Here is a 14,270-nt window from a genome sequence, read left to right on the forward strand (position 1 = left end):
GGCCTCTTGGTTACGCTTCGCAGTCCAGAAAGAAGCAACAAAACAGTGGGAACTTTGTCTGTGTCCAAAGTGTCTATTAACTGCTGTAAACAAAGGCAGCTAATAACGTCACAAAATTAGCCTATGTGGTGGGTGGGATAGATAGGTAAAATAGTACTACTGTTCAAGGATAGAGAGGAACATTCACCTATAGGGTGGGTGGGATGGATTGGTCATGATGTGATAACATTCAAGGATAGATAATTTCCTGTAGCTTCATAAAATGAACCATACCAGTATGAATTTGTTTGGATTGACTTGTATGCCAATGGTACAAATAATGCATTCTTTCCCGGGGTCTAGTTAATATACTAATAGCGGGTTGAATGAGGAGAGTACCATGAGTGGAATATTCAGATGGCAAAAATCTTAATGTTTATCCAGCTGTGTTTGAACCTACTTGTCTTTCAGGTCTCCCAGGTGTATCTAGGAAAGACAATGGGAAACTGCAAATTTTGTCGCTCCAGTTTAACTAAAGAAGACAAGCAACAGGTTGCGACTTATGTCAATTCATGGCAGTTACGATTGTGTGGATCTGCTAGGCAACAGTCCTAATGCGAATAAACATCAGCTAGCAATGGAAGTAAAACTCCTGAGATGTTTTGTGACTAAGATGCTGCATACACAGCAGAAATCGTATGGGCACTCAAGTCCTTTCAAGCCTCTATGTCTGTAGCTTCATTTGACGGAACCATTGATGTCTTTGAAGCCATATTCTTCGGTAAGCTACCGGCCGGGACGCTGATGAGTGCGAAGAAAGCTGTGTACACGATAACTGATGCACTTCATCCACACTTTAAACAGAATCTTATGAAGGACATAGGTGAGGCTCACTTTGTTCTTGAACATGACAAAACTACATACAGGGAAGGAAAGAAAGAGCTACAGATTAGAGTGCGCTTTTGGTCCTCTTTAAGAGATCAAGTTGTTAGCCGCAATCTGGTAGACGTATTTCCTTGGATATGCAACTTACTTACTTATTTAATCCTCATGCCGGGGTGGCGTTGAGAGCGTCGTCAGCCTTTTCTGCGTGAGGCGGTCTGCAGCTAGGGCCTCTGCATCAGACAGCAAAATTCCAGCTTGGTCCAGGAAAATTCCGAGACTATCACTCCACCGAAACTTGGGTCTTCCTCTTGGACGCTTCCAGTCGCTACTGATTGGTTCAGTGTCGTAAAGAACCCGAGCCGGAGTGCTGGTAGGCACTTGCGAAAGATGTCCAAACCAATGAAGTGTCCGTGGGGAGAAAAATTTATAAAAGGTGATGTCATGCATTTGGAGCGAGAATTTACCTCTTGAAAGATTAATAAAGATAAGTAGCAATGGTCCTAATATCAATAAAAAGGTATGATATCAAATGAATGCATTGAAGAAGAAAAAGTCTTCAAAAGAGCTTGTGAACCTTAGAACGCGTAACATCCTTGTTTTGCACAACGTATTCATGAAAGGGCTCCAGTAATTTGGCGAAGAGTCATCCGTCTTTGTTTTCATCTTGAGGCATTTTTTTCCTTAGCTGACCTGCATGATGTGAGGATTTTTTAGAATACTAGAAAAAAAATGGCGTCCCATGCAATAGTTTCCTTCAGCATGTTTCAACAAGGTGGCTGACGTTGGGTCCTGCTGTTCGCCGAGCGATTAATCAATGGCCGGTACTCTTGAAGTATTTTTTTTCATTACGTGCCATCGAAGAAACATTTGAAGATTGTTGCGTCATCAGAAAAGTGGCTCAAGATCATAAGCTACCTAAAAAGGAAAGATATGCTTGCAGAACTCGGATTCGTGTATTCATCATCTGAGCTTTTTGCGAAATTCACAGCAGCGTTTCAGAAGAACATACCCTTTCTGCATGCTCTTCATGCCGAGCTGTAAAACTTACTTCTCATTGTTTTTGCGAGAGTTTTGAAACCTGACATTATCATGTTTGCTGATGAAATTTCTTCCTGTTTGCTTGAGAACTTGGACAATTATTTGCAGGACAATATTGTAGGTGAGCAGCTCAGTCTTGCATTAGATGCTCAGAAACTCACCTTGGCAGAAAGACAAGGATTCCAATGAAGGGTGCGAAGGTACTTCAAGGTAGCTGCCGAACACCTGATCAAGAAGTGCCCCATCTCTTCTAATAGCCTTGTCGAAACGCTTAGGTGCCTGGATCCCACGGAAAGGAAAAGAGGTAGAAGTCTATCAAATATTTCTGTGCTTGCCCGAAAAATCCCTGTACTAGTAAGTCCTGACGATGTTAAAAGTGAGTGAATATTGCTGCAAGCCGAGAACTCAGTAGAATCAACGCCATCGCACGTCGACCATTACTGGTATCAAATCTTCTCAGTGATGGATGCTTTTGTTGGGCAAAAGTGTATGCTTTTGTTTCGAAGCTGGTAAAAGATGTGTTGACTGTGGTAGTACTGACGTAGAGAGGCGTTTTTTGCTCTCAAGAAGACCTCTTCCATCGGACAGAGCCTCCATGTCAGAAAGAGTCTCAAATGCGAAGCTGTGTATGATTGACGAATTGAACATGGAGGCAAACCAGAAAGGTTTCCTATCCCCAAAGAATATTTGACTTTTGCTAGGTTGGCTTGGTCAAAATACCAAGACTATGTGGAGAGCTAGGCAAAACAACAAGTTGCTGAGCGAAGCATTCAAGACCAAGAGAAAGAAAGGGAGCTGAAACTAGTTGACATCTTTAGCTAAAAAGGTTATCATTGCAGGAAAAGCGGGCTTCTCAAAAACAAAACGAGCAATTGTTGATGCCCTCTTGAAAGAGGCACCCGATCGCTTACACAGAGCAGTGACTTTAAATGATTCTGTTGACATCGCCTTGGTCAATTCCCTACTAGAGAGTGTCATGAAAACACGAGAAGACAAAAAAAAAGAAACAGATGAAAAAGAGCGGGCTGAAAAGGAGATACAAAAGAGGAAGTTGAACTTGATAAGCAAGTTCACTAATCTCTCAAAGAACTCAAAGAAGTGAATGAGTTAGGTTGCATGCGGAAGCCTTATGGATTTTTGTTACTTGTTACTATCCTAAAACACGTTACTATCCTATAATATCCTTTGAATTAAAATCAAGTCGCCATCAAGCCATGGCCAATCGGAGACAAAGTCAATACAGATATTCTGACCGAGAGGCACAGCTGGTATATGTTTTTTAAAAAGTTGTTTTATACATGATATTATATTCACATGTTGATAAATAGTCCATCATCCATCCATCCATCCTAGGGCAGAACTAAGGTAGATAGCCATAGAACTAAGGGATGATCGTCATTTTTCGTTTGACTGGACTTGTATGCAAAAGGGGTAGGGGGGCTGAAATTGCTTGGACTCATAGGCGTACATGCTACCTAAGCCTAATAGGCTTGCCCGCTTAGTGTCTCAGTCGGACTACCGTGTTTGAGGATTTGTTTTTCTATTTTTGTTTTAATAAACATAGCTGACAGTTTGAACGAAAAGAAAATTGAAAAACAAAGACAACTGCCCATCTCTAGGCAAAATGAGTTCCTTCCAAGGCTCATGAATATGGTGATTCTATGGATGAACTTGCCCCCATTTCTGATTCATGAGCAAAGAAATGTTTTGAACATTAATGGCAATCAAAATCCCTTCCCACTTTGGCCTCTATTGGTTCCTTTTTTTGCTCCTAAAAGTCCCTTGACAGGTCGTGAAGTCTCTTTTCTAATGAGCAAGAATCATTCCGAGCCCTGCTAAAGTAAATTCTTGGTTGTAATCAGCACATAGTGTGATTCATAGATGCGCTTAGACCTGAGCCTTAGGCGGAAGGAAAGAAGGGTCTATCTTAGTTTCTTCTGCAGGTGGAAGGGTCAAAACTTGAATAAAAGCATACTTAGTCCCATTGTTGAATATGCCTACACTATACTCAATATTGATGATTAAAGAAAGAATTTTGTGAAGTAAAAAATAATAGCTCCAAATTATTTTTGAAAATAGAGGGTATCAAATTTGCGTTGTGAAAGAGAAATTACAAAATACGAATCATGAGCTGAACATTGATGAAAAGTCGTCTGCTCAGTGCTAAAAGACATAATGCTAATTTGTCACACCTTTCAGTTGCATGCATTGTATACTGTGTTTAGCCCAGCTATAACGACTTGTAAAGGCTGAGAAGCTCTCGGAATCTATTTTATCCCTTTCAAGTTTCAGTTTGCCGCGTCAATACATAATACGCAAATTTCTGAATACTGGAGTTTTTGTCATGGAGTGTTTTTGATAATGTACAGCTGACATTACAGGTCGTCTTAATTACCTAGCGAAACTTTAAATAATATACAGTCTACTTGGCGTTCCTTTCGTAGTAAGAAGAATGTACAATATAAAATCCAAGAAGAAGAACTACCTCATAAATCCAAAAACCAAAGAAAAATATAGAAGTACTTTTAACAAAAAACAGAATTGTAAAGTAGAAAAATAGGACATGTTGAAGTATACCCTAGATTGGGCCTGCAACGATCGTACTTTTCTGTCAGTGTAACCTTACGCTCAGTTCAAAGAATACAAAGAAGAAAAAAAATACAAATAATAGAGATATCCGAAAAAGCCACAACATGTAACGAAGAAGATGACGGCTCCAAATAGTATACTTCCTCCTCTGACATAATTCGAAAGACGCCTCTCTCTCATAATAATTTTACAGAAAAACGAGCCGTTACATTTCACTCAGTGTTTACCGATGACGTTAGGTTTGATGAAAAAACAACAAAATAACCAGGGTGGCTACTAAAGTTTGCATATTTCCGAAATAATATATTTCATCTTTTTCTTTTGGTTCTTTAGTGATTTATCATTCTGTTAATCTCTTTTTTCATTTTTAGCTTGGAACGATGATTGAGCGTCTTCATGTATGGACTCAGGACATTAGCTCAATGGAGTCGTTGCTTGAAACTAAAGCCCATGATATCCTTACATTCTGAGTTTTGCATAACTTTCTTTTGTATATACAATAAAAGCTAGTGTTTTCGACTCTTAATCTCAGAATGCAGAGTTCTTAAAGACATAAAAACTTTACTGGCTCTATTGTAACCAGGAGCGTATTTTCTAATGGGTAGGGGGGGGGGGGGGTGTAAATTCCCCCCAGACACCAGTTTTCCCCCCTACCCCGCGCCAAAATAAAAATTTTTTCTTCAAGAATCTTGTCAAAACTAAAATAAGCCTACATAATTTCAAGCATCCATAGAAACAGGCCAGTTTTATTTAGTGTATCTGTGCCTTTATTGTAATATACAGCTCATTTTCCAGTTTTCAATGTCATTTTCACTTGAGTTGGGAAAATTGGCCCCAACTTTGCCCCCCCCCCCCTTCCAGGATTTTGATGAAATTACGCCACCGTTTGTAACTTAGATGTCTGTAACAGCTATGGAAAATGTCAACTAACATTCTCTTTCTATTCCTCAGTCTGTTCCCTGTATGCGTCCTCAAATCGAAAGAAAAATACACCATTCATATTCATAATTTGTTGTTCCTTGAAAGAAACAAACAAAATACAGTGCAGTTCAACCAGACACTGCAATAACCAAATTCTTACTTTATTAAATTGAGAGAATTCGTACTTGTTCGAATTTCAGAATGTTTTCCAGCTCAAATGTATACCAGTCACTTCCCTCAGGTGCCTAAATATAACTCTAGGTTAATTACAAAAGTTTGTGGATTTTGTAGTTTTTGTTTCAAATTGGTACTATGAATCAAATATTCACGCCGAATCGATAAAAAAAAATTATCCAATTCCAGCAAAATCAATAATTTTTTGGAATAGCCTAGGTCCATGTCCAGGTATTAGGGGGGTCAGGGAGCTTGGATGTAATTAAACTGAAAATGAATTTAAAAAATAATATTTTTAGTGCAAGGTATCCCTTCTAAATTAGCTGTGGCAACCATTGAATCTACCCTATTTTCGGCACTAAACACTATAATAGCGAAATTCATACCGTTTAAGAAATTTCTATTATTGGAATTCTTGTGTTGCTTCCAGTATGACTGCATCCCATCCCCCTCCTATTGCCTGCATGCAATGCGTACATATGTACAAAGATTTTCAATTTTTTGGCCTTGCATTATTTTTTGACTGATTTCTCGTGAAAAAATCTGTGAATTCTGTTGTAAATACATGAAGTGAATGATTTACGGACTTGATTATGCATAATTTGTTGGATGAAAAGATTATAATATTGACGAAAAGAATATAATATTGATGAAAAGATTATAATATTGATGAAAAGAATATAATATTGATAAGTACAAAATTATAAGAATCTGGTCTCAAAACATGGACCACAACGAGATAATTCATATTTACCCCTGTTTGGGTCTAATTTGCTGCATAAAGTTCGAAATTTAAGTTGGATCAAGTTTTGTTAAAGCTTCTATTACTTAATAGGTATTTTAAATATATGTATCAGAATTTAATTATTATATTAAACTACAAACTATGTAACTAAAATATGGATCGGGTGGGGGGGGGGGGGTGGGGGGGGGGGGGAGACGAAACACACCAAATGGAAGGTTAATTATGTGAAAAATAATGGAAATCATCTTGTTTTTTTAGTTTCCAGGTGGGTTGCAAGGCCCTGTGTGTACATACTTGATCAGATACGAGTGCTGGATGTTCTTTTGAGAGGTCAAAATTTTGAGGAATACAACTTTGATTAAATGAACAACAGACGCTTCTATTTGGAAAATATAAGACACCAGGACCGAAATCCTGGATTTTGTTTGGGGGAGGGGGGGGGGTGCAAAAAAACTTAAAAATTCTCATCAAAATATGTTTTTATGCATTTTTATTACGTTTTACGGGTCGGACAAACATTTTGTGGGAGAGTGTTCAAACCCCCTAACACCTCCCCTGAATATGGCCTTGAAAGACATGTTAGGAAAAAGCCAAGCCATAGATAGATTTTGGTGGGGTTGGGAGGAGGGCCATCAGTTCTATTATAGGACATGGCAGAGAAATCATGACGTTTTGGATGAAATAAATTCACAGGATAGGTGAAGAAATATAGAAATCAGTTCAAACCACAGTATATATAATAGCAGTATGATCTTTCCCTATCTCAACCATTATAAAAACCCGAACCGAGGTGCGATTGCTCCAAAGAATGTATAAACCGGTATAAACATAAGCGACATTAGATCTTTTCACGGGTAGACAAGTCAGATCTCTCTTGAACGCGAAACTTGGCTTCAACGTTGGAACTCTAATTTTGAAGAAACTAATTTTAAATTAATTTATTCCAATACATACAGGAAAATTGGTAATTAGTAGTGCAATGTTATTATTAGATGTTTTTAGGAATTCAAAATAGGTTTCGAAGTCTCAAATTGGTTTCAAAGGCATTTTGAGAATGTTTCTGCCAAAATACCTGTTCCAGGGTAATTGGACCGCTGATGGCAGATCAAATGAGAGAAGCTGTTTGTACGCGCCGATATATATATATATATATATATATATATATATATATATATATATATATATATATATATATATATATATATATATATATATATATTACGAAAACCTTACGAAAAAGAAAGTTTTTTTTTAAAGAAAAGTAAAGGCCATATTAAACTTAAGATCAGTAGAAATAGAAGCCTACAATAACTCAAACTCAAGACGACCAGAAATTATTATTAAAGAATAAAAAAAGAAAGGAGAATATTTGGTATGGCTGTAACACTGCATATATATTTATATAAGTGTATATATAGTCGGCTGTAATAATGCAAAATATAACGTTTGTTTAAGAATGGAAAGAAAGACAAAGAATGAATTTACAACGATAATCAAGTTAAAAATAAGTTTTATTTGAACAATGCCATAAAGCGATGATATTTGGTGCTTCGCATTGATATTTCAGTTTTAAAAGTTTTATAAATTTTCTGAAAACTCCCTAAGAATTTTACGAAAAACACTTAACAGACGTTTGGTATTTTCTTGGATAGGGCTATTGTGGCAACTTTTACCACAGCAACCAATAATTAGACCCCAAGTCCTAAAATTGGTCTCAATCAGGAACCCTTATTGCCATGTAAATTCACAAAGTGCAAAGATTTTCAAACAGAGGTTTTTTTTTTTTAAAGTTCAGGAAAGGTCTGCCCATTTCATACGAAAACATTGATTGAAAACGAAACTAGTCTTATCTAGAAAATAAATATCGTAGAAAATAAATATCACGACGTAAAAAAAAAATGATAAGCCACCCAGTGGTGGATCCAGAGGGGGAGGGAGGGGTGCCCCCCCTAACGTAGTCTAAAGTTGTGTACTTTACATAATTAATGCACGTTTGCCTGAATTAAACATGCTTCTAACGTATGTTTATTGGATAAACCTTTTTTGCGCCCCCCCCCCTAAAAAATCCTGGATCCGCCCCTGAAACCATCACACCTATTCTACCAGTTATTAGAAGAAAAATATGTCCTTATTTTCACAAATTTCATCAACCCCTCGCCCCTTTTTTTTATAAAATCCTACATAGGCCAATCAGTTGAGTCCACTGTACATAAATAATAGATTAAGTCATAATTCGTATACAAATTAAGTCATACCTGTGAGATTGGACACTTGCAAACCACTTGGCCGGCTCACCAAGTTTTTTTCTGCTTTCGCAATTACAAATAATGTTCTTTAACCATTTCTCATTGATTGACGCATACACACTAACCCATAAGTGCAGAAATAAGTGGGAGGAGCTTTCTGTTCGCACCGAGAATGAAGAGCCAGAAATCATCTGCGGTAAACTTACTGCCTAATTATTTAAACTGGAGTTCAAGCTGACAACACCTGATGTAAATGTAACCTCTTCCAGTGAGAGCTAAATCAAAATCACTGGGTTGTGTAATAAGAACTCATTAAAAAAAAATATCAAATAACCACATACGTTGCAAGCGAAAGCGTCGTTTCGGGGGGGGGGGGGAGAACAGTTGCCGTTTTCAGCAATATAAATGAGTAAAAAAATACATAATATTAAACTTGTGATGAAAAACCACAAAACTAAGACGCAACAATAAAGCAATTCAAACATCATAACCTAAAGAAAGTTTATTGTTTGTATAAGCCGTATACAATTTACTTATCTGTTTTCTGGAATTTAGAAAAGAATATACAGTAGTTAATTCTTTGTATGAGCATGTTCAAGCTAAATTCTGGTTGTTTTTTTCTCTCTTTGAAACTATGGAAAAATTTTGTTTGTTTTTTAATCTAGGCCCATGTTACTGTCAAAGACAATAACTTGTTGGCTATATAAAGCAGGAAAGCTTCTCTTCGTACACTCTTAAAGTTTTATAACAGTAAAAGAATTCTGCGCATGTTAGCACAAACTAGGGGAAGTATTTGCCGAAAATTACTCTTCTATAACTAGACCCCGGCGCCGCGCTGATTAGGGAAGGCCGGCGGCGGCGGGGCCGAAAACAGCGTGCCGCCACCGTGCCGCCGTTAAGATGTCGGCGGCGTGCCGCCGGCGCGAACAATTTTGACCACAAACATTAATGTTTTCATAAGTCTTTTTCAAATCACAGCTTAAATTTATGGCAGATTCGAGCCTATTCATGAGTTCAAATAATTTATTTCGTTTCGCGCTGAAGAAGAGAGGCGTTGGTCCTCTCGAAATATTCGCTTTCTTGTGTTTTTTCAGTATTTTCTTGTGGCCTATAAAAAACCCATTTTGCTCGTTTTTCTTTCTTTATGTGATGTCAGGCCAATGTGGTTTAAGAAATTATCTAATTCAAAATAAGTTTAAAAAACAACTGGCAAGCGAGAAAAGGTTGCCATTTCTAGCTCACTGGGGATAGAAACTATTATCTAAATTAGTCTTAATAGTAAATGTTGCTCTGAAAACAAATGTAAGAAATTTTAAAAATAGTCTGGAAATCCTAAAAAACTGTGTCGGATCGATATAAATCGTTGAAACCCTCACAATAGAAAGTGAGTTTACATAGTCAGATTGGCTTTCGGCACACAATCTTCCTTTTTCTAAAAGGAAAAGCTTTTTTTTCAAAAGGCCTTTCTAATTTTTCCTTCCAATTCCTCTTTATTTCATTTTTGAAAACCTAAAATTAATGACCGGTAACGGTAACCGATAACGGTCTATACCGGTAACGGGAGAGGGTAGTTGTGTAACCACGGTAAGAAAAATGAACCAAATTGTGAAGAAGAAAAAAGGAGGATATTTCCAGCCACTGAAAATAAAGAAAGGATACATATGCAGATATTTCGGTCGAGACCTCCGCTCGATCGTCGCTATATTCGAGATTTAATAATCAGTTGCAGTAAACGTAACAGCCTATACCGGTAATGGGGAAATTGTTGTTGTGCAACAATGGCAGCTGGGTCCAGAGATACCCAATAATCTATGTTCCGGTAAAATAACAGTAGCTGGTAAATGACCTAGGCCGGGAACAAGGAGAGGGCAGCTTTTTTTTTTTTTCCTGTCATTTCCCTTCTATTTCATCTTATAAAATCTGAACTGAAATCTACATAGAAAAGTACATTTCTCAGATGAAAAATAAAGATCATTCTCTGACAAGAATAAAATTCTAGTAATAAATTCTGGTATAAAGAATAAAGGTGACAGTAACAGGTAACAGGAAACAGACCTAAACCGATAACACCGAAAGGATATTTGTGCAACGATAGCAACCTAGGCAAAGAGGGGAAAATGACTTACAATAAGGTAATATAACTGTACTTACAGAGGGGTAACCAGTAACAAAAGTTTACCAATAATGGTTAAAGCGCAATTGTATAACAATAAGAGATAAATTATGTCAGTTTTTGCACAACCCCCACCAAACCACTAGCATAACAAAAGTAGATCATAGCAATGTCAAAAAAAGACAACCTTAGTTTGGCGCCTCCCGGGAACAGCTGCCCCCCTTACCCTCCTGTGTTGCAGGAACTACATTCCTGTTACACTTTATGTAACAGTTACACTTTTCACTTCTGTAATGCAACGGTACCCTGGAACAGACCTACACTGGTAATGGGGAAGGGATAGTTTTGCAACAATGGCAGCTGTGCCTAGGAAAAACCAATGACTTACGCAGTAAACTCTCGAGTATTACCTACGGGGAGATTATCCGAGGTTCTCCAAGGAAACGAGTTACTTAAAGAAGTATAAATTGTTTACACCCACCACAGCAATACTATCGACTAACCGCGTCGGCATGAATAGCCTGTCTATTACTGTAGCCTGCTCCAAGCCAAGATAAAGCGGGTGGGTTGAGCTGTGGGCCTACAACCCACACCCGTAAGAAGACTATACGCAAAAGAAACATCAAATAAACAAAGCCTTAGATCTAATATAGACTCAGCGACGACGACTGCCTGTCCCGGGACAAGATTTCTGACTGGGAAAAATACTCTCAGGTTTGGGTTTTGAAATGTCCGAACAATGGCCGAAGCATCAAAAACTAAACAAGTAGTAAATGAAATGATTGGAAATAAGCTAGATTTACTTGCTTTATAGGAAGTGAGATGGACTGGTGCGGGATCAAATCAACTACCAAATGCCTACAATATTATTTTCAGTGGAACCGATTCGCGAAGAGAACAAGGAGTTGCTCTTATCATGACAAAAGAAGCCAAAAAGGCCATGATCAAATGGTCCCCAATCTAAGCCAGAATCTTCACTGCTAGATTTAGTGGATTGCATGCCAAGCTTTCTGTGGTAGTTTGCTATGCCCCGGCCAATGAAGCAAATCAAGAGGTAAAAAACCAATTTTATAGAACCTTACAAGCGGTAACAAACGATATACCTAGGCATAGCATAACATGCGTCATTGGAGACTTTAATGCAAAGATTGGCAACGACCGGGATTACTGCCTTTAAGTACTACGTAACCATGAGCTTGGAGACCGATGTGAGAATGGTGAATTGCTCGTCTGATTTTACAGCAGCCAATGATTTAATTGTTGTTGGGAGCTTATTTGCTCATCTTGACATCCACAAATATTCTTGGACCTCCCCTGATGGTTTAACTAAAAATCAAATAGACCATAAGTGGCGCTCAAGCCTCATTGATGTACGATCGGCTAGAGGTGCTGATGTAGGATCTGACCACTCACTTATGATGGCAAAATTTAAAATCAAGTTGAGGAGAAATACAGAGAAGACTCCCCGTCCCGACCCTCCTTTTGACCAGACAAACTGCTAAACATAACATTACAGCACGATTTTGAGGTAGAACTTTCGAATCACTTTCAAGCTCTCTCTCAACCAGAACAGGTAGATCAAGAACACATATAGAAGGATATGAAGACTTGTTGTCAATCGGCTACCTCAGAAATTCTTGGCTACAGAAAGAGCCCGAAAGATCAGTGGCTTTCAGACAAGACATGGGCCCTCATAGAGAAAAGAAAATGTATAAAACAAACCCTTCTTCAGAATCAAGTACCAAGCCAAATGATCTTTAAAAGTTCCAGTTATAGAGAAGCAGACAAAGCGGTCAAAAAAAGCGCCAGAAATGATCACTGTTGTCAAGTTGAAAGGAATGCGAAATTTGCAGAAGAAGCTGCCGAAAGAGTTGACTCTAGATCCCTTTATAGGATAACAAATGAAATAGTAGGAAAGCAACGCTCCCAATATGGCCCCGTTAGGGACCTTTCCAATGCTTTACAGACAGAGCCAGAGGTTGTAAATGAATTATGGGTGTTACACTTTGACAAAATTCTGAATAGACCCCCACCAAAAAACACCACGAATATCCCAACGAAACGACTTTTTTCCCTGAATATCAGTGATGAGCCACCAAGTTTGACGGAGATAGGTACTGCAGCAAGGAAATTGAAAAACGGAAAATTGCCAGGTGAAGACCGAATAACAGCAGAGATTATGAAGGCATCAATCCCAGGACAAATCTCATACTGGGTCAAGTTCTTTACCAAAATCTGGGAGAATAGAGAAGTACCAGCTGAATGGAGGAGAAGCTCACTGGTCAGACTTTTTAAAAGAGGTGATGCTACTGTTCCTGGAAACCGGCGAAAAATCAGCTTACTATCAGTGTCCGGGAAAGTGTTTTGTCATGTTATTTTGGAAAGGATACAGACCGAACTAGATAAACACCTGAGAGATGAGCAATATGGGTTCCGTGCAGGACGTTCCTGTGCGGATCTTATTTTCACTTTACGCATACCCAGAGAGGAATGTCAAGAGTGGCGGTCCAAAATATACTTGGCTTTCATCGACTTCAAAAAGGCTTTCGATTTGGTCTACCGCGAAACTTTGTGGCAAATTCTGAAATATTATGGCTTTTCGGATAGAATTATTAAGATAATTATGTCATTGTACGAAGGGAGTGAATGCTGCATTAAGACGCCAGAAGGCCAAACAAGATACTTTAGAATCTTATCTGGAGTTAAACAGGGATGCGTGTTGTCACCACTGCTCTTTATAATAGCTATTGACTATAGCCTTCGCAACACAACAACAGATGACCTTGAATTATCATCCGGTGTAACAGTCAGCAATTTTGATTTTGCAGACGACATAACATTAGTTCAGGGCTGCAAGCAACGTTTGTAGTACTTCATTCACAGGGTCATTATGAAAGCCAGCCATCTTGGTCTTAAAATAAATGCAGGAAAGACAAAAACAATGGCAACATCCAATTCCCCCCTACATATCAAATGTGCTGGTGAGGAAATTGAACAAGTTATTGAATTTAAGTATTTGGGCAGCATCATAGAGAATACTGGATCTACCACAAAAGAAGTCATAACTAGAATAGGTCAAGCTAACGCAGCCTTCAATCAACTGAAAAGAATCTGGAAATCCAGGAATTATTCAAATCGCCTGAAGCTGCGCTTACTCAACAGTAACGTTTTACCAGTCCTCATGTATGCCACTGAGACTTGGAACTTAAAACGTTCCACAACAGAAGAAGATTCTGATTTTTGAAAACAGTTGCCTCAGTAGCATTCTGAATATACATTGGTCGGAAAAGATTTTAAACGACACCACTTAGAGAACCACCCAATAATCACGCTTAACCACAACCTTCAGCTAGCGTAGAAAAAGGTTTCTTGGACTCGTTCTAATAATGTAAAAACATTGAATCCCGAAGTCTACGGTTACAGGCCAGTCAGTTGGAAGCCGGAAATAATGAAGACCTCGAAGCACATTGACGCGAATATACAACAGAGACATATGCCGCCTGAATGCCTCTGTCTAACCAGATTGGGAATATGTATACGCAGCGGCTCATCTCAGACCCGATTGGCGACTATTCAGTGA

General features: G+C 38.3%; 1 protein-coding gene across 2 annotated transcripts in view; it reads left to right on the forward strand.

The window, feature by feature from the left end:
• Window positions 1–5,010, forward strand: part of Rpn9 (regulatory particle non-ATPase 9) — a 72,824-nt gene extending 67,814 nt beyond the window's left edge. For both annotated transcript variants that reach the window (XM_089088953.1, XM_089088954.1), the window contains exon 10: window positions 4,863–5,010. In XM_089088953.1, coding sequence (XP_088945079.1) covers window positions 4,863–4,961 — 99 coding nt within the window. In that variant the 3' untranslated portion in view covers window positions 4,962–5,010. The remainder of the gene's footprint in view (window positions 1–4,862) is intronic.
• Window positions 5,011–14,270: the final 9,260 nt, after the last annotated feature.

Source organism: Artemia sp. Qi Xiang Cuo, chromosome 5, assembly GCF_049724085.1.
Source record: "Artemia sp. Qi Xiang Cuo chromosome 5, ASM4972408v1, whole genome shotgun sequence".
Classification (NCBI taxonomy): domain Eukaryota; kingdom Metazoa; phylum Arthropoda; class Branchiopoda; order Anostraca; family Artemiidae; genus Artemia; species Artemia sp. Qi Xiang Cuo.